General features: G+C 32.7%; 1 protein-coding gene across 1 annotated transcript in view; it reads right to left on the bottom strand.

Annotated features, from left to right (window-relative positions):
• The window catches only part of ARID2 (AT-rich interaction domain 2), a 187186-nt gene that overhangs the window by 77793 nt on the left and 82229 nt on the right, over nt 1–27164 (bottom strand). The window contains exons 4-6 of the mRNA XM_037997235.2: nt 18347–18480; nt 12020–12238; nt 8133–8200 (exon numbers count right to left, since the gene is read on the bottom strand). Coding sequence (XP_037853163.1) covers nt 8133–8200; nt 12020–12238; nt 18347–18480 — 421 coding nt within the window. The remainder of the gene's footprint in view (nt 1–8132; nt 8201–12019; nt 12239–18346; nt 18481–27164) is intronic.

The following is a 27164-nucleotide window of genomic DNA, read 5'->3' as shown; positions in this document are numbered from 1 at the left end:
GAAAAAAGCACATACTCAGAAGGGAGATGAAATATGCAAGAAAGAATGAGGACAGAAAAATAAGATTAAAAGATCTGCTTTCTGGGGTTTTAAATTGCATAGAGGTATAAAAACAAAAATAACATTTTTAGCAATGAGCTACACACAAAAAGAGGAAAATATTTTCTCTAATTAGAAAACACAAATTTTTACTGAAATTTAGTAGGAAGAATTTGAATTTCTTGACTAAAAATCTGGTACTTTCAAGCCCTAATGGGGCAAATAAACCAATGAAAAAGAATCCAGAAAAAGATCCATACACATATGATTGGTGGATTTATGACAATGGTGATACTGCAACACAGTTTTTAAAACAAATACTGTAGGTTCAACTGGGTATCCATATGAGGAAAAAAACCAAATCTTTACTCCTAGCTTATACCACATACACAAAGACACCATCAAAATTATAGATCTAAGTGTGAAAAGTAAAACAGAAAAAAAAAATACTCTGTTTTTGACCTCATGGTTGGCAAAAATTTGTAACTAGAACTAAAAAATGGCCAACTTCAATAAAAAAAATTGATGTTAAACTACATTAAAATTAAGTATGTACGTTCATCAAAAGATACCATTCAAGAATGAAAAGGCAAGCTAGAAAGTATTTCCAACATCTTAAAAAGAACTTTTATCCAAAATATAGAAAACAACTCTTACAAATCAAAAAGATAATTATTTTAAAATGGATAAAATATAGGCACTGCCTAAAAGAAGCTATCAAAATTGCCAAAGGTATTCCAGTTCTCATCAATCAAGAAAAAATGGAAATTAAAACCAAGGTACAGTAACAATACACACCCATTGTAACAGTTAAAATGAAAGAGACTGACAATACCAAATACTGTCAACAATGAGGAACTGGAACTGACATACTACTGTTGAGAAGGTAAAACTGTACAACTACTTCGAAAACATGTTTGGTAGTATCTACCAAAGCTGAATACAGATATGCATGCTCTATAACCTAGCAATTAACACTCCTAGGTCAATTACCCAACAAAAATGCATGTACATATTTACCAAAATACAGATATAAAATCCTTCGTAGCAAAATTATTTGTGTCGAACCTGGAAGTAACTAAATCCTTATTGCTTTTTACAGTAGAAAAGACAAATTGCTGCATATTCATGCAATGTAACATTATACAATAGAAATGAATGAAGTACAAATACTTGCAATGATATGCATGAAACTTTCACAAACATGATACTGAATATAATAAAAAAGAGAAGTAGAATAAGGAAGAAAGATTAACAGATAAGGGAGTGAATGAAGAAGTGACTGAAAGGGGGAATGAATAGGCATACTTCAGAGGAGCTGATAATGTTCTAATTCTTCATCTGGGTAATGATTACATGGGTGTATTCACTTTATAAACACATCTTGAAGTGTATATTTATGTATGTGTTATACATATACATTAAGTATGTGTTATAATTTAAAAAGTACTTATAGGAGTCCAAAAAAGATAATATATTAAATTAAAAAGTCAATGCATCCATGAAGCTTAGTTTTAATACATATAATAATATGACTAACATATCTTCTGTCATTAAAATTTTCTGTTAACTGCATATTCACACCTGAAACAGGCACATTTGTCTGCTACTACTTTTCCTTTTGTTTACCATGGTCCTGCACATAAACATACTTTCTATACCTCAAACTAAATTTGTTCTTACCTCAGAACATTTGCATTTGCTATTCCCTCTGTCAGAAAGACTCTTCCTCTGCAGTGATGGTCACCTATTATCATTCAAACCTACTAAAAATCATCAGATATTACCTCCTGAGGGAAGCCTTTCTGGTCATCTTATCTAACGTTACCATACACTCACAAGTCTTGTAACTCTCTATCACATTGTCCTGCTTTATTTTCTTCATAATACCTGCAAAAGCCTCAAATAACACTGTTTACTTTTATTGTCTGTTTTCCCATAATAGAATGGAAATTTGCTGAAAGGGGGGACTTTGTTTTCCTAGTGTCTGGAAAAGTATTGGCACACAGAAAATACTCAGTGAATATTTTTTAAATAAATGAATTAATGTACAAAATATTTTACCAAATAAATTAGTTCAAGTATTTTTTCTCTGAAATAAGGTGACTTAAACTATTAATCCGATAATTCTTATCAGATAAATGTCATAAACATTTTGGCTAATTATACAATATTTTATGTAGCAATAGGCCTAGCTATTTTAGGTTACAAACTTCATTCTGGATAACAATATGAAAAGTGTAACTTTACCATAAAATTCAGTTAAGATGATATACTTCTTGTAAAGGATTTAGTATATTCTTTGACTCGCAAATTTGTCTTGGAGTTAACCTAAGAAAAAAATTATTTTATACTTGTGGGCCTGGATGTGAGTATGTACAGCCCAGGTAGGTTGATAAGAAGAAGAAATGGAAAAAATCGAAATTTCTGAAAATATGGATTATTTACATGAATTATGAAACATGTGTAATATGAATGAAGTGGCCATTAAAATACTAAATATTAAGGATGAGAAGAAAATCTAACATTGTAATAAGTGAAAAGAATGGGTTACAAATTAAATTCTGAATAAAACTTTTGCTTTATATAATATGCATAGAAAAGACTTGATAGATGTATATAAGATATTAATGGTGTTTATTTCTGAATGGGTGTGATTAATAATCGTTTTAATATTTGCCCTTTGCTACAAATTCTAGCTTTTCCACAGCATGCATCAATTACTTCTATAAGGGGGCAGACAGAGTGGCTCATGCTTATAATCCCAGCACTCTGAGAAGCCAAGGCAGGAGGACTGCTTGAGAACAGGAGTTTGAGACTACCTTGAGGAACATATCAAGACTCTATCTATCTCTACAAAAAAATAAAAAATAAGTTAGCCAAGCATGGTGGCAGGAGTCTGTAATCCTAGCTACTTGGAATCCTGAGGCAGGAGGATTCCTGAGGCCGAGGACATTGCAATGAACTACAATGGCACCACTGGACTCTAGCCTGGGTGATAAGAGTAAGATTGTCTCAATTAAAATAAAATAAAGACTAACTTCTGCAAAACCAGGAAAACATTTTTTTCTCTCTCTTTTCTCCCACTATTTAACTATTAATTCAAATTCATGTGTTTTTATTAAATAAAAATAAAATTATTAAAATAAAATTCATGTGTACATCTCTGAAGAGACATTATACGTTCCTATTTGTTGAAATACTTTACAGTGGAACTGTTTTGTAAAAAAACTGTGTAAACAGAAAAATGATAAAGACAACTATGCAAAGTGTTTAATATATAGTCTACATTAACTTTTAATTCAAGTAAAAATGTTTATGATAGAAAAACAAATCTACATGACAACTAATATTAATATAAAATCATTTTTATATAAGCCATTGATGCTACATGCCTAACTATAACTCTTTAATTTTATTTCTTCTTAAGTAAAGAAAAAGTTCCGTTATAAAAGAAAAATGCCCTAGTGGGAATATTAGTTAGAAACCAAGCCTGTAAGGATTTTCTAACTATTTAAACATCTAAAATCTACAAAAAGTGCAATAAATCATACTGATCTACATGAAAGTTTCCAGAAAGTCTTTTTTTTTTCTCTCTCTTAAAGACAGGGTCTCACTCTGTTACTCATGGTGGAATGCAGTGGTACAATCATAGCTCACTACAGCCTCTAACTCCAGAGCTCAAGTGATCCTCCTGCCTCAGCCTCGCAAGTAGCTGGAACTACAAACATGCACCACCATGCCCAACTAATTAATTTTTTCTTCGTAGAAATGGGGTCACATTCTGTTATTCAGGCTAGTCTTGAACTCTTGGGCTCAACCAATCCTCCTAACTTGGCCTCCAAAATTGTCAAATAATACTTAAAATAGACTGCTAAAGAATAAAGTTTTTGATTAGTTGAAGCTTATCATTAGCAGTTTTTGTTAGTTAAACCTAAAGACTAGCAATAAAGAAAAGGTAAAATGCCACTAGAAAAATCTACTTAATAGTTAGTATTTCCTAAAACAACTCTCCTTTAATACAAATTTGCAAGATAGCTCAATAACAAATTTTATGGACACAAAACAACTGTATGTACTTACGGGTACCTGTGATATTTTAATACATGCATACAATGTGTAATAATCAAATAACAGTATTTGGGATACGCATCACCTCATATATTTATAATTTCTTTGTGTTGGGAGCACTTCAAATCTTCTTAGTATTTTGTAATATAAACTATTGATAACTATAGTCATGCTACTGTCCTATAAAACACTAGAATTTATTATTTATTCTTTCTATCTAACTAGGTATTTGTACCCATTAACCAACCTCTCGTTGTGCACCACCCTCTCACCCTTCCTAGCCTCTGGTAACCACCAATCTACTCTACCTCCAAAATATCAACAAGTCTGACTCCCACATATGAGTGAGAACATGAAGTATTTCTCATTCTATGCCTGGGTTATTTCATTTTAACGTAATGACCTCCAGTTCCATCCATGTTGCTACAAATAGTACATTTTCATTCTTTTTAGGGCTGAATAGTATTTCATTGTATATATATATGTAATATTACATATATATATAAAATATATGTGTGTGCGTATATATATAAAACTTTATTCATTCACCTGTTACTGGATACTTTGGTCAATTTCATATCTTGTCTATTGTGAATAACGCTGCAATGAACATTGAGGACACAAGTATCTCTTTGATATACTATTTCCTCTCCTTTGGATAAATATCCAGTAGTGGGATACTGTTTTCCACAATGGCTGTACTATTTACTTTCCCATCAACAGTGTATGAGTTCCATTGTATCCACATTATTACTAGCATTTGTTATTTTGCTGTCTTTCTGACAATAGCCATTCTAACTGGGGTGAGATGATATCTCATTGGGGTTCTCATTTAAATTTTCCTGATTAGTAATGTTGAGCAATTTTTCATATATATATTTTAGCCATTTGTATGTCTTTTTTTTTTAAGAAATGTATCCTGCAACTTGTACTGAAGTTTTATTCCTTTCTCTTGCTTGATTGCTTTGGCTAGGACTTCCAGTACAATGTTGAATGAGAGAGGTGAGAGAGAGTCTCCTCATCTTATTTCAGTTTATCAAGGAAAAGCTTTCAGTTTTTCCCCCATTTGATATAATGATTATCTCAAAAGATTTTTTAAAAAGTAGTTGATAAAATTTAACATTTCTGCTTGATAAAAACTTTCAAGGAATTAGGCACAGAAGAAATATACCTCAAAACAATAATAGCCACGTATGACAAATCTACAACTGAGATGATCATATCTTTGTGCTTCATTCTGTTGATGTGATGTATCACATCTATTGATTTGCGTATGTTGAACCATCCTTATATCCCTGGGATAAATCCAGCTTAATGATGGTGCACTGTCTTTTTGATATGTTGTTGGATTTGGTTTGCTAGCATTTTGTTCAGGACTTTTGCATCTATGTTCATCACAGATAGTGACCTGCAGTTTTCTTTTTCTGTTGTGTCCTCGCCTGGTTTTGGTATCAGAGTAGTATTGGCCTCAAAGAATGAGTTAAGGAGACTTCTCTCCTCTTCAAATTTTTGGAATAGTTTGAGAAGAACTGGTGGTGGTTCTTTTTTGTAAGTTTGGAAGAATTCAGTCATAAGCCATGCGGTCCTGGGCTTTTCTTTGTTGAGAAACTTTTTATTACTGATTGAATCTTGTTACTCTTTATTGGTCTGTTGAGGCTTTCTATTTCTTCCTGGTTCAATCTTGATGGGTTGTATGTGTCCAAGTATTTATCCATTTTTTTCTAGGTTTTCCAATTCATTAGCATAATATTTCAACATAGTCTCTAATGATCCTTTATATTTCTGTGGTATCAGCTGCAATGTCTCCTTTTACGTTTCTGACTTTATTTGAGTCTTCTCTCTTTTTTCTTAGCTGTTCTAGCTAGTGGTTTCTCAATTTTGTGTATCTTACCAAAAAACAACTTTTTGTTTTGTTGATCCTTCGTCTTTTTAGTCTCCATTTAAATTAGTTCTGGTCTGATCTTCATAATTTCTTTCCTCTATTAATTTTGGGTTTGGTTTGGTTTGCTTTTCCAGTTCCTTAAGGTGTATCATTAGGTTGTTTATTTGAAATCTTACAACTTTTTTGATGTAGGTATTTATTGCTATAAGCTTCCCTCTTAGGACTGCTTTTGCTGTATCCAATAGGTTTTGGCATGTTGTGTTTCCATTTTAAATTTCCTTCTTAACTTCTTCCTTGACCTCCAATGGTCATTCGGGAGCACGTTAATTTTCTTGTATTAATATCTGTACATTTTCCAAAGCTCCTCTTATTACTGATTTCTACTTTTATTCCATTGTGATACAAAAAGACACTTGATACTATTTCAATTTTTAAACATTTGTTGAGATTGTGTTGTGGCATACTATATTATCTATCCCAGAGACTGTTCCATGTGTTGATGACAAGAATGTATATTCTGCAGTTGTTGGATAAAATAGTCTATAAATGTCTGTTAAGTCCATTTGGTCTATAGTGCAGATTAAGTCTGATGTTTCTTTCCTGATTTTCTATCTAGACGATCTGTCCAATGCTGAAAGTGGGTAAAGTCCCCAACTATAATTGCATTGGGGTCTGTCTCTTTTTAGCTCTACTAATATTTGCTTTATATATCTGGGGCCTCTACTGTTGAGTGTATATATAATTGTTACATACATCCTTTTGCTGCATTGATCCCTTTTTTCATTATGTAATTACCTTTTTTGTCTCTTTTTTGTTCTGTGACTTAGTCTATTTTGTCTGGACAATATCAAAATTTTTACAACTGATTTTTAATATTTAAGTGATTAATCAAACACTAGTAAATAAATGAAAATAAAAAATAAAGTAGCTCCCTAAAACACCATGGTATCATTTTATTTTTTATTTATTTTTATTGATTTATCGCTTGATTTTAGAGACAGGGTCTTGCTCTGTCACCCAGACTAGAGTGCAGTGGCACAATTATAGCTCACTGCAGCCTCAAATTCCCAGGCTCAAGCAAGCAATCCTCCCACCTCAACCTCCCTAGTAGCTGGGACTACAGACGCACACAACCACACCCAGCTAATTATTTAATATTTTTGTATAATGAAGTATGAAAAAATATATATATATATATATATATTTTTTTTTTTGTAGGGATGGGGTCTAGCTTTGTTGCTTAGGCTTGTCTTGAACTCCTGGCTTCAAGCAATTTTCCCACCTCAGCCTCCTAAAGGGCTGGGATTACAGGTGTGAGACACCACACCCAGCCCAAGAGAGCTACTTTTAAGAAACAAAGTGAATAGATGTAAAAATTTTAGCTGAAGTCGCAGCAAGAATGAAGAGTAAGCATACTTGAATGCATCTCGTGAGTTTTAAAGAAAAGGTGTTTAAACAATAATGTTTAATGTGTATGTTCTATTAATAGTAATACTAAAAAACGTACCCTCAGACAGTAAATAAAAGAAGCATCCTATATTTCCTTGAGAGCCAGCAAAGTTAGACAAGTGTAAGTGAGAAAACAATTTACTCAAGTCTTTTTGTAGTTTCTCACTTGAAATTCACAACTACATTTTGTTTCAGAAATATACGCCAAGAAAATTTCCTCTAGAAAATGTACTATTATTTACTATACTTACTTATATACTTACTATACTTACTTACTTACTATTATTTACTTACTAATCTTTCAGACCTGTTCTTTTTGAGGATTTGATGGCAGGTCTGGCCCTTCATTCCTTTCCGAATTGCATAGTTTCAGAACACACATAAAAATGAAAACTTCCTGAAACCCATCCTCAGAATCCCAGTTGAGAAGAGGGTCATTCAATTGTTTATTGCTATTGTTGTAAGCTACTATTCATGGAAATCAATGAAAATTTTATGTCTGTTCGTGGGTATTCTAAAAGATTTTTCACTCAACTCAATCACAACTTTAAAATCGTTGCATATGGCATATGTATTAGGTAAAGATAAAAGTATAGGTAGTATTATGTTTATTAAATAAGCAACCACTGACCTATTGTTGGCTTAGCTACATGTAACTCAATGATTCAACATTTTAATTAAAATGATTTACCTTAACAAAGTCTCTATCAGTCTTCTCTTTCCATTCTTCTCCAAATACAGTGGAAAAGGATCCTAAAGCTAAAAATAAATAAATAAATAATAGTACATTCAATAAAATGCAATAAATTCTTTTTTTTTTTGAGACGGAGTCTCGCTCTGTCGCCCAGGCTAGAGTGCAGTGGCGCGATCTCGGCTCACTGCACTCACCCTGCCTCCGGGGTTCACAGCATTCTCCTGCCTCAGCCTCCCAAGTAGTTGGGACTACAGGTGCATGCCACAATGCCCGGCTAATGTTTTGTATTTTTAGTAGAGACGGGGTTTCACCGTGTTAGCCAGGATGGTCTCGATCTCCTGACCTCGTGATCTGCCCATCTCGGCCTCCCAAAGTGCTGGGAATACAGGCGTGAGCCACCGCACCTGGCCAATTCTTTCAATTAATTATTTAATAATAGGTAGGCTTGGAAACACAATAAAACTACATCTTAATATATCTTGTGCACTAAAACTTATTTTATAGTAAATGACAGTCATGATCATTTCTTTTGAAATACACTGTTTCCAGATTTAAAGAAAATTTGTGTTCCTACAAATTAATAATGTGGACTCTCTCTCATAATAATCATACAGACAATAAAGAGGCGAAGAGTACTTAAGAGTTACTCCACATTGGCTTTCATTTATACAGAAGAAAAATATTAAAAAATCAAATTGAGGTTATTGCTATTAGATTTCCAGGCTATCATTTAAAATTTTCATATTAATTTCAGAAATACTTGCATAATTCACAATTCAAAAAACATAGAGAGCAAGGCACTCCATGGAAATAATTCCCACAATTCCCATAAATCTCCTTTAAGGAAAATTCTCAGGCCTACATCAAGTTTGTGTTTCTCGATAAAGTTGCTTTATCAACGACTTTATGACTTTTGAAAAGTCAAACCATCTGTTTTCATAAGCTTCTTCTTAATAATACTCTGTCTCTCATCCACATGTGGCCCTTACTTCCCCACCAAAAAACTTAAGGCATATAGATAGTTACATCGTGTATTATTTTTTCTCCTTTATGCTGCTAGCTCAAATTGTCAATATGGGATCAGACTATAAAGCAGTATGATTCAAATGTCTAAGCGGTGATACAATATGTTTTTGCCCTTAAAAATTAAGTAAATCCTGTATCAACTATCACAGTAATTTCATGATGAAAGCTACTGGTTTTAGAAAACAAAAAGAAAATTATACAATGACAACTGTTAAAAGAAAAACTAGTTGTTATGAATATTAATCTTTAAAAAAACAAAACCTTAAGCTTCCTTATTGGATGTGTTATGAGAAGCACAGCAAACTGGTATGTTTTCTCTCATAAGAGATTTATGAACTCTTGGGCAGTCTTATTACCCTTTAAGTATGAACCTAATATTGAGTTAAAATTAAGTAAAATAAAGTTTGTGAAGTACTCTGGCTAGAATAAGAATTTTCATCTTAAAAAATATTTTAAAAGGTGAGAAATAACATTTTAAACATAAATTATATTCACTAATGATTTTACTACTGAAATTAGGGTCATGAGGAAGTAATATAAAGAACAGATACAAATGTTTTGAATAAACAAATTAACTACAGTAACCTCAAAAAGCATTTCATAAAATATCAAATTTATATATAAGTAGCAGCTTAACCAGCAAAATGAAGCCCACACACCACCAAAGGCAGACAAGGTTTTCTTGGTCCTGAAAAAAAAACCTTATAAAAAACTTCCCTGGGGGCCAGGCATGGTGGCTCACACCTATAATGCCAGCACTCTGGGAGGCCAAGGCAGGCAGATCACTTGAGGCCAGGAGTTTGAGACACCTGGCCAACATGAGGCCCTGTCTCTACTAAAAACATAAAAATTAGGCAGGTGTGGTGGTGCTTGCCTGTAGTCCTAGCTACTTGGGAGGCTAAGGCACGAAATTGCTTGAACCTTGGAGGCGGAGGTTGCAGTGAGCCAAGATTGCACCACTGCATTCCAGCCTGGGGGACAGAGCAAGATTCTGTCTCTAAAAAAAAAACTCCAAAAAACAAACAAACAAAAAAACCCAAAAAAACCCACCAAGCAAATAACATCCCTGGGAAAAGAATACAGGGTAGAAACATACAATTGAAAAATGAAATTTCTTATCACATAGAATTTTTATTATACTTCTTCAAACACACAAAATACGTAAATATTCTACTTTCTAAAAGAAGTGGCATCTACATTTCTCTCTCAATTAGAATCTCATGCCCTAAAAATCAAATTGAAGCCTCTCAAAGTCTAACCAAATAAAATATATCTATAACCTTCAAACTCCAAAGAGAATTATTTTTATCATGTAAAACTATTGATTGAAATATAAGGTCTTCATAAAGTCCCTACGTACTCTGGAACTAAACTTTCTGTGACTTTGAATGACAGAAACTATACCCAAATGGCACTTGCTAAATTAATGCTGTTTAGCATTATTATACTACATAATAATTTAGTCTTTTAAACAAAAATGCCTGAAGAATGCATGAAGATAAATTAGATCGAAAGAAGGTCTTGTCTTAGTGTACCCAAACTGGTAAGAATACTTCTATCATATACCCAACTTAAATTATTTACATGTAATTCTATTCAATGATTAAATGTTAAGACTTAAAATTATTCTGATTTGAGAATATAAATTCTTTTCAAAGGCTTCATTTTAAGGTTTCTAAAAAATGTGAAACAATTTTCAACTCCATTCTACATTAAATGCTGAAAGTTGTATTTGGAAGCTCAAAATAAAATAATGGAAATCAAAGAATATAAAAGTGATGTGAAAAGCCATCAAATTTATACCTTCAAAATTATGACAAAAACTGAGAAGTAACCATCTTTCTTCCCCCATCCCCACCCATGTAACTAAGAATAGTTTTGGACAAGTTAAGAAACTAATTTTCACTTTTATTTAATTTTAAAATCATTTTCAATATAAAATATGTGCCAAATTTCAAAGAATCCTACCTAGATAATCCCAAATAAAACACTTGACCCAAATCAAATTGAAGAAAAATAAATTATTTTGCTGTCTCGCTATTTAAAGATAAAAACAAAAAAGTCATAAAATGTTACAACAGGTTTTCTCAAAGACTCTGCTACTGTGCTATATATATTATTTCCTAAAAGATAAAATACTTTCAATGTATGTCAATACCTTACACTGGAATAGGATATACTTCTGGCAAAAAATGGGGTTGGAATTGGGGAGAGTCTGAAAGCAAGAAATAATTTTATAACAATAACTTCAGCTAACACAGATATTTTACTAAAGAAAAACTAAGCAGGGAAAGATTTCAAAATATTATTTCTAAATCTGTATTAAACTGCAAGAGAAAACTGAGTAATTTGATCCGTGTGGTAATCTAGCCTGAATAAGAGATAATTTCAGAAGAGATAAATAAATTGATTTATCAAAACCCACAACTAGCAAATCCTACAAGTAAAAATGATATGAAGCCTTTGATAAGCCTTACTTTGATGATTTAGAAGGCAAATTTTCAAATGCATTGACCTAAAATATTTTAGTTAAAAATTATAGCCGCACATTAGTAGAAATAGACTTCAGAAAACAATTTCTTCCAGATCCTAGTTTTCTTTGTCAAAATCTTGTAGCAAGTAATCATCTCAACTCAGGAACCCTATATATTACTCCAACTTAAAAACCAGGACTTTTACTTCAAAAACACTGAGACAAAATAACTATTCAAATATTTAAGGTTAAAAATCCCCCAAACATTCATTATCTTAAATAATGCATTTAATATAAAAAGACAGAATAAATAATGCTATTATGCTAACAAACAAAAAAAAACTTTTACAGAATAATTATATAATACATTCAGCTTAAAACTTACTGTCATCAAACACCCCAGCATTAGCAAGTAGTAAAGTGATGATTTTAGGATCTTTTTCAAGTTGCATGACGTGCTTGCTTTCATTTGATAGGAGAGTGCATACATTAATAGCAAAGTCCACTTCATTTGGGAGTCCAGATAACAGTGAAAGCACCAATTTATTATAATCATTTGGCGAATTAAAGTCCATAGACAGCCCATAACTTTGACGCAGATAATCTGACACAGAAAAAAAAAAAAATACCTTAAGTATATCAAAGATCAGTTACCTCTATGGTGAATATCCCTTTAATACAGAACACAGCTTTATTTTATATATATATTAAAAACATAAACTGATTAGACATTCAAAAGGTTCAACTTTTAAAACTTCTTAGGTTTACTAATTATTAAAATTAGATTATTGAAAAGGTATTAAAATACCAAAATGTACATACCATTTGGCCATCATTGCCAAAATATTTTTGAATCAGTATTTTAATTGACCTGTCTTCACTTTTTTTATTTTCTGAGACATGTCTGGCTCTGTTGCCCAGGATAGAGTGCAATGTCGCGATCATAGCTCACTGCAGCCTCAATCTCCCAGGCTCAAGTGACCCTCCCACCTCAGCCTCCTGAGTAGCTAGGACTACAGGAAGGCTCCACTATACCCAACTAATTTTATTTTTAGTAGAGACAGGTCTCCCTATGTTGCCCAGGCTGGTCTCAATCTACTGAGTTTACGCAATCCTCCTGCTGTGGCCTCCCAAAGTGCTGCATTACATGCATGAGCCCTGTGCCCAGACTAACCTACACTTTTTACTATTGCATTTCAAAGGACTTGTTCCCAAATTACTGCAATATCATTAACATAGTAAAACCCATGCTAATTTTAGTTCTACAGTTCTAAGTTTTGACAGATGTATAGTTTAAATCATCACAGTCAAGACACAGAGTATTTCTATCACTACAAAAAGTTTCTCATGCTCAATTCCATCCCCTACCACTAGGTACTACAAATTTCCTTTCCTATCATTTTATTTCAAACTGCCAAATAAGTGGAATCACACAATATAGTCTTTTGTTGTCTGGTTTCTTTTATTTAGCAAAGTGCTCTTGAGATTCATATCCACAATGAGGTGTGCATCAGTAATCCATACCTTTTTAAACGCAGTTTGTTTATCCATTCCTTAGTTGAGGGACATTTAGATTGTTTCCAATTATTGGTGAGTACTAATAAATCTCCCTATAAACATAGACAGGATTTTGTGGGGACATATTTTTTTCATTTCTCTTGCATAAATACCTAGAAGTGGGATTACTGGGTCACACATAAATGTATCCTTAACTCTGTAAGAAACTGTGAAACTGTTTTCCAAAGTGGCTGTAACATCTTGCATTTCTATCAGCAATATACAGAGTTCCTATTGCTCTCCATCTTGGCCAGCACTTAATATTGTCAGTTCTAAATATTCTAAATGAGTCCTTTGTTTCATATTTGCTTTGCGTATAATTTCTCCCTGTCAGTGGCTTATCTTTTCATTTTCTTAAGTGTCTTTAAACAGAAATTTTAATTTTGATGAAGTCTGAGTTATAAATATTTACTTTTATGGTTCCTGCTTTTGTGTCCTAAGAAATCTTTGCCTAAACCAAAGCAACTAAGATTTTCCACAGGAGAATTAATTTAAAACATTTAAAAAACTTTGAAGACGGGAAAAAATGGGCTTACAGAAACTAAGATACTATATAATCATAATTCACATACATAAAAAAGTTATATTTTTAGAAATAACTGAATCCTAACGGGGGTAGTTTAGACCTTGGCAACTATGTCCTGAGACAAATATCACAAGTACATTGTTTCAAATAAAGCTGTAACAAGTTTAAGGGAAAAGGTAAAAAACTAAAATTTAAACATTTAAGATGATTTCAGGCTGGGCATGGTGGCTCATGTCTATAATCCTAACACTTTGGGAGGCTGAGGCAGGAAGATCACAAGGCCAGGAGTTCAAGACCAGTCTGGGCAATAGAATGAGATGCTGTCTCTACCAAAAATTTAACAATTTGCTAGTTGTAGTGGTGTGTGCTGTAATCCTAGCTGTTTGGGAGGCTGAGCTGGGAGGATTGCTTGAGTCCAGGAGGTCAAGGTTCCAGTGAGCTACAGTTAAGCTACTGCACTTCAGCCTGCGCGACCGAGTGAGACCTATCTCTTAATAACAATAAGGAAAGAATATTTCAGAAATATCTGAATATTTTAAAAGTTAAAACACACACACACACACACATACAATCTCTTTAAGTAGGGTGCAAGTAGAAATCTACTGTCACAACACACCACAGAAGAAAACTATGTAAGTAAAGAATTTCATTTTGAAATGCAGACAGTTGAAGAGACACACCTCTTCGATTCTAAACTATTCTAGGAGTGTCTCCAACACAATGAAGAAATTCTACAACACAGTTATTAATGGCTATGACACAGATTCTTTACAACATTTAAAGCTGGACAATAAGAATATACTGTTCATTTTTGATAATCCTTATAAATGAAATTTCTCATAAGTAACATCAAATAAATATCTGGAGAAAAAGTAATGAAACTTCTATGAATATAGGAGCAGACTTTCATATTCTATACTACAAACTGGATTGATGATAAGCCAAGTCTTAGCAATAATTAATTTATATTTTTTAGATTCCACATAGCTTTCAGGTAAATCTGAACAGAAAAAAATGTGGAACCCATATTCCTTATCTGTCACAGTCCTGAAGTTTATGTGTTTTCAATATGATCTTAGAATTGTTCTATTTCCTACTGTAAAATGACAGATACTCCATTCAGTATATCCTTACCTGAATGACTTTGTCAAAGACATCTTCAATTAGAGTAAGATAAATAAACACAACAATTATGAAATATCCTTTAATTATATTTAAACATTTAGTAGTAAAATGATGATTTTAGGATCTTTTTCAAGTTGCATGACGTGCTTGCTTTCATTTGATAGGAGACTGCATACATTAATAGCAAAGTCCACTTCATTCGGGAGTCCAGATAACAGTGAAAGCCCCAATTTATTATAATTATTTGGCGAATTAAAGATTCCTAAGATAATTATGTAGGAGAAAATGCTTACAAAATGTTAAGATCCTCCTTTCATTCCCTCAAAGAGATACGGTTGAGTAGCTATAATTTTATAACCGGAATGAGTTGGGAAGTTTATTATTTTTTTTGAGATAGAGTTTCACTGTGTCGCCCAGGCTACTGGAGTGCTGTGGATTTCGGCTCACTACAACCTCTGCCTCCTGGGTTCAAGCAATTCTCCTGCCTCAGCCTCCCGAGTAGTGGGGATTGCAGGCATGCAACACCACACCCGGCTAATTTTTGTATTTTTAGTAGAAACAGGGTTTCACCATGTTGGCCAGGCTGGTCTCAAACTCCTGACCTCAGGTGATCCACCAGCCTCAGTCTCTCAAAGTGCTAGAATTACAGGTGTGAGCCACCGTGCCCATCCATATTTTCAACATTCTTGATTTAAAGTTTATACAAGTGGGTCACTACTGACAAATTTAATCTGAGGCAGTCAATTCTCTGTTTTCAATTTAGAAGAAAGGGAGATTTGTTCCTGGAATGTTGTTTATGTACACTGTAGAAATTCTATGATATATTCTGTCCATATACATTGGCAGTGATTCTTGTAGTCCAAATGTCTGTTAGAATATGTACCACTTAAAGAAAATCTTTACTCAAACACAGTTAATAAAAAATTTTTATATCTTCCTGCATGAAACCCAAAATTTAAGTACCAAAAATGCAAATGGACCAGGTACTTGGCTTCACTTTATTAAAATGATTGAGTTGGATTAAATCATAAGAATAATAATAATAATCCACCCAATAATTCTGCAGAAATGATTGTACCCAATCAATACCAAGGAAAAAAACAGAGAAAGAAGGAAACCAAAATATTAGGTATGCAATGTCAAAAACAGTATGAAATGTAAATGAATGATAAAACCACCATGTATGGATGCCAATGTTGAAGAATCTTAAAGCTTAAAGCAAAATCCATCATTTTTTTTGCCATTTAGTTATTGGCCAAAAGTAGTCAATATCCTCAAAGGCAAATTCAGGTCCACATTCTATCAGTGTACGATGTTCTATATTCTAGCACTACTAACCACTGAAATTTATTATACTACCACTCAAAATATTTTAGAACAGCTTTTCTTAATGTTAACCATAAAAGTACCTCTGGATAAATACATTTATCCAAAGCTACAAGGGGAATAAGGCTGTATGACCAAAGATGTAAACACAAATCTTCTCAAAGTTCTAAATAAATTTATTTAAATATTCTCAAATCTATCATTAGATAATTTCATTTTGGTGAGTTTTTTTTTTTTTTTAGAACACACGCGCGCACACACACACACACACACGGGGCTTACTCTGTTTTCCTTAATAATACATTAAAAGAAAAATGAGTTAATGACTTATTTGCTTCATATGTTGATAATCATGTCAATTTTTAGAATACTGTCATGATGTTGCTATGGCTCTTTCTAGAAAAATATAAAGTATAAATGCTGCCCTGAAATTCTACTCCTTTTCAGTTTGAATTAGATATTCTGTAATTTGATGTTCCCCATCAGTTCCCAGTTTCTTCCTCTTCATGAATCTCCAATCCTGACTTTGTTAAACATGTTACAAATAAATCATAACTGTTTAGATTCTCTTAAAACAAATCAGACATATAATAGCATATCAGAAAGGGGCTGTTATAACAACAGGTTAAGCAATACTGGCATTCCTTTAACCTGTGTAGCTGTATCAGTAACTTTCATTATAGGCTTCCGAAATACCAAAAATATTTCACATGATCCTTCTTAAAGCAGATCAATAGAAAATGGGAAAAAAAAACAGATTCAGGGGAAAAATCTATTTTAAACAAGACCAAACACAGAAAAGTGTTTGTTTGGGAACAGTAGTAGCAGACACCAAACTCTATTTAAGATACAAGGATTAATAGCTCTGCTGTTATTGTAATACACGGATCACAGAGAGTTGTAAGTTGAAAATGATCTTTAAAGGTCATTAGTACAACATCTCATTTGATGTAGGAATACCTTTTATAACATCCTTGAATTAGATAATAGTCATTAGCTCTTTTTAGAAACAAGCAACGTATCACCTAACAAGTCACCCCATTTTATCTTATCAGCATAAACTATTAGCAAGCATTTCTAAAGGTGACTTAAAATATTCTCCTTTACTCTTGGTTCGTGCAGTAAAAACTATTCATTAAAAACAAAGCTAGGTTTGGTTGGCACTCCCTGCTTCACTCCTACCCCAATTATACAAAAGCATCAGATGAAACCTCTTCTAATGGAGATCACAGATTCTAAAAGAAGATTCTATTTCTTTAGTCATTACTGATTAGGGAAGAAATACGAAGTCAAATTCAACTTTTAAGAAACTATGAAAATAGACAATGCAAAAAAAAAAAAAAAAAGTGGATGATACTGATGATAGTCCACAAATGAGACAGCATAAATCCAAGGACAACCTGTAAGAGTACAGAACTAGTACCAGTAAATAGTAATAATAATAAATATTTAGAATAATTGTAATTTTTATAAAGAACATAACTTAAAAAAAAGTATCTCTTTTTTTTTTTTTTTAGGCCAAATGTTAGTGAGTGGAAAAACAAAGATGTCTATCTCCTTAGACCTCTCTTCCTAGTCATCACAGTCCTGACCTCCAGAGCCACTGAAAACTGGAGCCCCTGTCTACTCCACTTAAGAAAGTATCAGCACTCGGATTGGTTTTTATCCAATTTGAGTCCAGCTTTTTTCAAGCTGTGGATTCCTCTATAACCATTACAAGAATGACAAGTGAAAAAAAGTCTTCCTGGTACCATGGGCACGAAAATAGAATAATTAGAAACATTTCTGAGAATTCTGATGCTGGAAATCCCATTAATGTTAGAAAATCTAATAGACTCTATAAGAAAATTGTTGGTCTCCTGATTCCTAACAGGATGTTCCTCTTCTTATTTTAGTGACTATTTAGTACAAACTGATCATAAGTCAGAGCAATAAGGAAAAATCATTACTTGAAACTGAAAGTGTTTTATAACTAAAAATTCCTGCAACTAAAATTCTCAAGCAACCTGTGATAGAAAGGGCTCTGATACCAATTAGATGTCAATCTTTGAAAGCTGCATTACCTTAAGGCCTTAAGTGTTCTCATGTGCAAAGGAAGGGACTAACTCATTGGATGATGTCTATTTTCCTAATTCAAAACTGCAGACCTATATCCTGTTAATTTGCAGTGATATTTACCTGACACACTGTGTTGCTGGTAATTGTAGGAAGATGGAATTGCACCAATAGGAAGCTGTGGCTTTGGATTGCCTGGTGGTACCTCATCATCATCCTCCCCAAAATGATGAACTTTCTCGTACTTTTCTAGGTAACTAAAACAGAAAAACAGCACAGCAAACATTTAAAAATAGATTTATTATCTTATTTTTAACTCTCACTACGTATGTTTTCCTTTTCTAAACAAAAATCTAAAAAAATTAATAAAAATACCATAAACCTCTTATATTAGAACAGTAACTTCAGTTTAGAGCAAGATAAACCGCAGATAAACTCAATGCAATGGTTCTAAAAGTATTTTTATATTTTCAGAAAAGACCACACCACTACTCATGTAACAATACAAAAATAAAGCATATCAGATGAAAACTACATGTAGATGAACAATACCTTTATTTATTTGTAAAAATTATATATGGTCATTACAAAAACCAGTGTGAAAATTAGAAGATTCTCTAATCCCTGACCTCTACAAATTCACTTATCAGCAATAACAACAGGCTCATGTGCAAACCTGATTATATTTTCTGAGAATATCTTTATTTAATAACATATTTTAGAGGTCTAAATATACCAACACATACTGTACTACCTCATTCTTTTGTAACAGCTATACAGTATTTGATCCTATTGATACATTAGAATTCAAATAGTTCTCTAGCAATACATTTAGGGTATTTTCAGTTCTGTTTTTTTGGTAATAAACTTAATCCGTACACTTGTTCGAATATTTTCTCTTAATAGATATTAGAAAGGTATGCTCATTTTAGACATCAATATAGCCAAACTGCAATCCAAAAGTAGTATGCCTAATACATTTTGACCAATTTATAAGACAGTGTATCCTCCCACTGTACCACCATTACTGAGTATAATCAATCTTAACTAGGACTGAATTTTCAAATTCATAATACCTCATCATCTACCAGTTTATAGTAAGATTCCCAAGTAAGATGTGATTTTAAAACAAGGAAACAATTAGTCGAAACCATGTCAAACACAACACTAACATAGCTGTTACTATACTTCACAGGTAAGAAGTTAAACAGATTGATATACACTAACTTATATGTACCAAAGAAAAGTTCTACATGTGATTATTTTACAGATCAATCCTTCTAGCATTCCCAATCTAGGCAGGTGCTGAGTCCATTTGGAGCTACTTTAAAAGCTCGGCAGCTACCTACCCTCTGCTTTTTTAAGACAGCTGAGGTAGGGGAGGTGAGCATCAATGAACATGTAAGATTATCCTGGAAGTATTATTTTTAGTACTAAACCTTAAATTTCAAGGAGGGATGAATGGAAGCTATAATTTTATAAATATAAAAATTAATGGCATGAAAAATCATTATCATTCCTCATTTTCCCCTTCCAGCTTTAGAAGGCATGATAATTCACATCCTTGAACCTGGAAAAGAATTAAACTGTCCCTTTCCATTACTTCCAAGTTCCCCACATAAGCCTAATTTGAGCAAGAAACTCTTTCCTAGCAGGTAGCTTGATAGATAATAAATCCAATATTTTTCTTTATGGTTGTAGATAAAACATACTGAAGCCGAGACATACACACAGATATAATTGAGCACTGAAAATGGTAGGCAAGTGTACCCATTTCAACCTGTGAGTATGTCCCTTGCAGATAGAATTTACAGTCTAAAAACATAAAACAGAACAAAAAGATGATTAAAAGGGGGCAGTCCTTCTCTAGTATAAACCCACAACGAACTTAAATAGGTAAATGAATCAAGCCCATTCTTTTTAAATTGCTAAAGCAGGTATCACAGAAAGAAAAAATATATACAAATGTAGACATAAACAGTAAACTGGAAACACAGCTGCTCAAAATTTATGTGGTATCTTTTCTGCAAATGAAGGGTAATATATGTCACATAAAATCACTTGGATAATAGTATTCATAGAGGTATTTTAGATAGTATAATCTTTTAGACTTGTTTGAACTCATTGTGGAACGGTTAAAACAGACTACAGATAAATAATCTTTATGAAATAATTGTTATCTAATCAAAATAACAATGAAGATTTAGAATTTTAAAATCAAAATCCTATCACTAAATAACAGGTTTAGGATGCTCTTCATAAGTTATCATTTAGTACAGTAGATTTAAAATTTACATGTTTTTCAGGGCAGGTGAGGTGGCTCACACCTGTAATCCCAGTACTTTGGGAGGTGAGGCAAGCGTATCTCTTGAGGCCAAGAGTTCGAGGCCAGCCTGGCCAACATGGCAAAACGCCACCCCTACTAAAAAATACAAAAATTAGCCAGACGTGGTAGCGCACGCCTCTAATCCCAGATACTCAGGTGGCTGAAGTACAAGAATTGTTTGAACCTGGGAGGCCGGGTAGCAGTGAGCCAAGATTGCGCCACTGCACTCCAGCTGCCTGGGCGATAGGGCAAGACTTCGTCTCAAAACACACACACACACACACACACACACACACACACACACTTTTCATAACAGCCGGGAGATAAAACAACATTGTTAATAAAGAAAGGTTATAAACAGGAACTCGTCCCTTCCAAAACACCCAAAATGGAACATAAGAGATGTGGAGTGAACTGACAATACTATATACTCATCATAAACCATATATATTATTATATACATAAAACCCTATATAATGCAAAGTTTCATTAGGTTTTAAAAATACATCATTTCTGGTCCCTTGTAATAGTCTAACAGTATTCTTCCAAGCAGATTCTTTACACAATTCCAATCCCCAGAAATTTATGATTTAGGCTGTTATGATTTTGAAATTTTTATTTCCCTGGCTTGAAGGCCAGTACTTGTTCTCACTGTCATTATTAAATATTTCCAAATGAGATGCAAAAAGATTTTGGCACCCTCTCAATAAATACGCACAAAGTTGGTTTTCTTGATTTTTCAGTTATACTTCTAAAAACTAAAAAGTATTAACCAACTAGAGAACACAGCTAAAACACAAAGTTACATTTCAAAGTGCAAGTGTTCTGGTTTAATTCTCTAACATGACCTTGAGTTTACACATCAACAGATCTACTGTATTCACCCATTAAACTACAAATGCTAGACTACACATTTCTTTCTCTTTCTCCTCAAAAATCGATGACTTAACTTTGAACAGTTAACATATTATTCAAAAAAGTATTTGCTGAGCTCCTATAGTAACCTGCCTAGTACATTACATATTTAACTCAAAACTAGTGAAATATTGTAATCCAGAAAAAGTTTAAATGTGACCAATACAATGGGCGAAAAAGAGTCCATTCAAAACAGCATCAAATATGAGCACTATTATAGTGACTGTGGGGAAATTTAATGTATCTCTTATAATATCTGACAGATTAAGTAGACAAAAAAATAAATTAGGTCACAGAAGACTTGAATATCATCACCAAGATGATACTGGACACATAATGACTTTCTTTTAGAATCTTAATGGAAATTTTAAAACTGATCATATATCAATTCACACAGAAAACTACAATAAATTTAAGATTACATGTTGTATAGGGCACATTTTCTAACCACAATGCAATTCAAGAAATTTCTTTCTTAGAAGAAATCAAATTCTTGTAAAATTAGAACTTTTTCTTATGCGAAATTCCAAACCCATACGCAAAAGTATAGAAACTAACATAAGAGTATCTATCAATAGATATCAATTTATGGTCAATCTTGTTTTATCACAACCACAGTTACCCATCTTGACAACCAAATCTCTCCCAGATTTTTTTAAAGCAATTCTCAGATATTATATAACGTCATCTGTAAATATTTTGGTAGAATACTTAGAAACTAAAACTGTAACAACCACCACCACCACCAATCAAGAAAACTCTTGACTACTCTTGGATAAAGGAAAAAAAATTAACTCTATGACAGAAACACTTCCATATTAACAAAACCTTTTGAAATGTTACAAAAAAAAGATGATAGGGCAAGGACTCATACTCACTTCTTCCTTTAAACCCAATTACAATAAACTTTAGAGAGAAAAATGAAGAGATATTACCATCATTTCTCAGTTAAAAACTTTTATAAATTCTGATAAATTTAAAGCAACTTCTGATAAATTTAAAGGATCCACAAGGCCAACTTGCAAAGCACATCTTGAGAGAGTAATATGGTCTGGTGGATCGTAGGCCGATACACTTAAAAGGCAAGTTCAATTTGGATTTCCCTTAGCTCCTGGGGAGCTACAGAAAGTGACAATGTGTTTCAAAAGGGGAATCAGAGAGTGACAACTATTTTTTAAAAGATTTATTGAAAGTTGGGTTGAAATAGTTGGTTTTCCAAGAAAGCAAGGTCCTTTATAAACTTCAACTTGTAACTTCTTTGTCAAAATGAGCCCAAAGACCAAGGGGATGTGAAGCAACTATGAGAAGCACCAGCATGGAATGACTGGTGTCATCCAGTGACAGGGACCTACACTGATGTGATAACTTCAAGATGAAAACACTAGGCAAAAAAATCAAGTACAGTAGCTTGGAAACCATAAAAACAATAAAGTTTCTCTGCCAGGATTTCCAAAAGAGAGAGATACAAGAGAGCATTAAAGAGTAAATTTGACAGTGTAGATTACATCAGTAATGTACAAAGTAAGCCTAAGAAACTGTTCTATACGGAAAGGAAATAAACTAATGGAAGTAAGTAGTGGACAAAAATGAAAGATATGTATGATAAATAAAAGCTCAAACACAGAAAGAAAAAATTTTAAAACCGGTAGTCCTATAGGAGAGACCGGAAAAAATGAAACAGAAGCAAAAATCATTGATGTAACAGAAGAATGTCTTTAACTGAAAGGCATGAAAGGATGTAAACATCAAAAAGTTCCCTGGGGCTAGGGTGTCTGGGTACATGGGTCACCAGGCAAAACGTAAAGAAAATAGAAAAATACTCAGACACATCTTGATCAAAGATTTAAGCTTCAAAAATACAGAAGATTTTTAGAACTATCCAGAACCACCATCCTGCCCTCACCAAAAAAAAAAAAAAAAAAATTACATAGAACATTTAAATCAGGCTCTGATTTCCCTCCAAACTTAATTGCCAGAAGATAATGAACAAATATCAGAGTTTGGGAAGAAAGGTTATTTCACAGGAGTTTCCTACCCAATTGTGTTTCTCACCTAAGACAACAGAAATTCATTTTCAGATATGCAGACTCAGAAAGAATAAAGTCACATAGCTCTCTGGACAAAAACAAACAAATAGTCTGATAGATGAATCAAAATTAAGAAATGGTTAGAAACACAGAACAAAATTACTGTTGGTGATTACCAAGAGGGGAAGTGATAGGGGAAAAAGGGAGATGTTGGTCAACGGGTACAAACATTCAGCTACAATATGAATAAGTTCAGAGGATCTAATATGCAGGATGGGGATTATAGGTAACAATGCTGAATTGTATCTTATTTGAAATTTGCTTAAATGTTCTCACCACAAAACAAAAAGGGTAACTAGGTAAGCTGACAGCTGTGTTAACTAACTTCATTTCACAAAACATGTATACAAAACCATCACGTTGTATAGCTTAAAATCATATGATTTTATTTGTCAATTATACTTCAGTAAAGCTGGAAATTTTTTTTCAATTACAGAATGGTTAAGTAGCAATACAGATGACTAATAATAAGCATAGAAAGTAAACTCAGATATTAGTCTCAATAATAACTATTATATATACAAGAGAAAGCAATTGTGATTGGTAATTAAGAATATGAAGATGTAAAACTATTAAAATAATTTGAAAACAATACTCCTTATCTGAATTTTCAAGAACTTTTCCACATAAATGAGAAAAGAAAATTAGTATGAATTAAAGCTCTACTCTGTATGTAACTTGTATAGGAAGACTGAACAAAAGGTTTATTCTCACAGTTCATATTAAGGTAAAAAGAGGTTATCAGCTGTGTTTCTAAATTTTTTTCAAGTGCTTAACACAAAAATTAAAATCAGGGTCATTACTTTCAAAATTACCATAGGGAAATAAAAATGATAGCAAATATAAATATATAGAAAAAAGGAGAAAATAAAGACTATCCTATGATGCAGCAAATCCACTCTTAGGCATACACCCTAAAATAAAAACTGGAAACAATACAAACATCCATAAAAGAAAGCATAGATAAAAACACTGTGGCATATTGAGGCAATAAAATACTATATGGCAGTAAAAAATAACAAATTGACATGGACCCATACAAATAGTTATCAACAACAAAATGGTAAGTTAAAAAAAATCATTTCAGAAGAATACATTATAATTCCACTTACATGAAGATCATAAGCATGCAAAAAAATGAACACATTTATAGCAACAGACAAGTATGTAGTAAAATGACAAAGAAAAGCAACACAATGATTATCACCTAGAGGACAAGCTAAAGTTTGTCATTCTACAGAGAGAGGCTTCAAAGGTATCAGTAAGGTTAAATTTTTTAGGGGTGGGGGGTTAGATGATGGATTAAGCTTTTTCGTGTGTGCATGGTATGTTTCACAATTTAAAAATTTTTTTTAACATCAAAAAACCAGTAGTCAATTATTTCAAACTTTCCAAGAACAGACATTTCCATTGCTATGTAAAATATTGCCAACTACAGAAAAAGATTGGAAGTTATGCTGAAAATCGTAATCTAGTAAAACTCTGATAAACTTCATAAAAGTTGCAGTTAAAAAAAAAGACTACATACACACAAACACACACATAAAGCTAATTTACTTATTAAACACAACCACCACAACCCAAGACTCTACTTTTATTGTGGAAATCCAGTGATAGTTCAATATTGAAAATTTCATTACAATTAAACTCATCTGTAGATCAAAGAAGAAAAATGGTATTAGGTAAACAAAGGATGCCAAAGAGAATTTAATACAATGAAGCCTCCAGGCTTTGTTGGAAAAAAAAATTTTTTTATTAATGAAGAATCTCAGAATACTTCTACTTTTGGATCTCTCCTATGACTCCTTTGTTGTGCAATTCTGAGAATTTCCAATGTAACTCCTTTTTCCAGTACAGGCCTTCTCAGGACTTCACAAGCCAACTTCAGCCACAGCACTTGCCTCTGTAGAAGAAATGTCCTTCAAAGTGCGACACACACATAAGATACTCCAATAGGTAAAGACATTTAATTTATGGATTGACACTGCCTCCTCTCTCCCTCACTTCATATATCAGTCACTCCATATGTTACTCATCCCATTTCAGACAAATTGGATCGCATAAGAGAGGAACCTTCACTCATTTGTTAGCTTTTGACAAGTGGAACTTTTACTCATTCTTTATATTCTTTTTACTAATGTCTTCGTGTGTCTAGGTTAAGTCAACTTAAAGATGTATTATCTAACTTTAATTAAACCATCTCTCACAAAAAGGACAATTAAATTTAATAGATTCCTCCAAAGAAACCAGTTTGAATAATGCAAACAAAACTAAACAATAAAATGGCAGAGTAGACACTTCTCACTTGAACCTATTGTCAACCATACTATGAAATAAAAACAATGACAATGCATTTAGATATGAAAGAAAAAGGTCAAAAGATTTCTATATTACTAAAAGAAGATCTAAACTATAAATTTACATGCTCCGACAATGATTAATCTTGTCCTAGGTTAATGCTATACTTTTTGTTACCTGATGCTTTGCAATATGCTTACAACTAAGTATCCAGAATTTGAAGTACTTTGTTAAAGTTTAATACGAAATATTACCTCAAGCAAGGATACTGATAAAAATTTACAAGAGTCATTTCAGAAGCTAACTTCCGTATCACTGAAGAAAAATGTCTTCATTTTCTCATGATAAAAATGGCTAAATTAATACATGGAAGATATGGCAAAAAAACAAATGCTGTTGAAAAATGATAAGAAAACACTACTAAGAGTTGAAGAAACAAGGATTAGAGCAAATTACACTGTGTGGGAGGTTTCTATATAGCTGAATTCAAGTACAGATGTTTCTAACATGTCTGAGCTTATGGTATTTACTAGATTCTCTTTCAAAAACAAAATTCACAAAGAACTACTTTTTAGTGAGTCATTAAAGGAAAGCTGTACCATGGAAGATACGTTCTCATAAGCAAACAATTTTTTTAGAAAAAAAGACTTTTCAGAAAAACATGTTTATTCTACTTAAAGCCACAATGAATAAGCAGGTGCTTTAATTGGAAAAGAAAATGAAGGGAGAGGATAGCAGGAAAAGAAAAGGAAAAAGAAGGAAGGGGAAAAGAAGGGAAGATTACAGGGTAAGATTAGACATGTGAAAATCATTTATTATGTCATTCACAGGCAGACCAATGTAGCAAAGAAGCTGCAAGTCAGCCATGCCAAAAGTGTTACAAGATGATTTCAATGTAGTAAACAAGGTTTTTGACATACAGCAAAATTACTTCATGACTTTTATGATCATATAATGAACTGACTCATGAAAAAAAAACTTTTTTTACCACACAGTGTTTCTTTGTGATGTAAGTACTCTTGCTGAAGAGTATTCTAAGTGATGCCAATCTTAAGAGTTATATGCCTTACTTCTCAAAAGCCCCAACTTTACTAACTTTCCTGTGATAACATGAGATGATGAGCAGTATCTCACCTAGCAGGTAATTTAGAAAACAAGGCAATAAAGACAATCTACCCATTACAATAAAGTTGAAATTCTAACAATAAATAGAAAGTAATTACTTTTAAAAGAAATTCACACAATATGGAACATTTTTTTAAAGGGTGTTTTTTAAAAACCATTTTCTCTCTATCATGTGCCTTTGTGGCTGAAA

Source organism: Chlorocebus sabaeus, chromosome 11, assembly GCF_047675955.1.
Source record: "Chlorocebus sabaeus isolate Y175 chromosome 11, mChlSab1.0.hap1, whole genome shotgun sequence".
NCBI lineage: Eukaryota > Metazoa > Chordata > Mammalia > Primates > Cercopithecidae > Chlorocebus > Chlorocebus sabaeus.
Note: the sequence above shows the minus strand (reverse complement) of the source record. Positions and strands in the feature narration are given on the sequence as shown.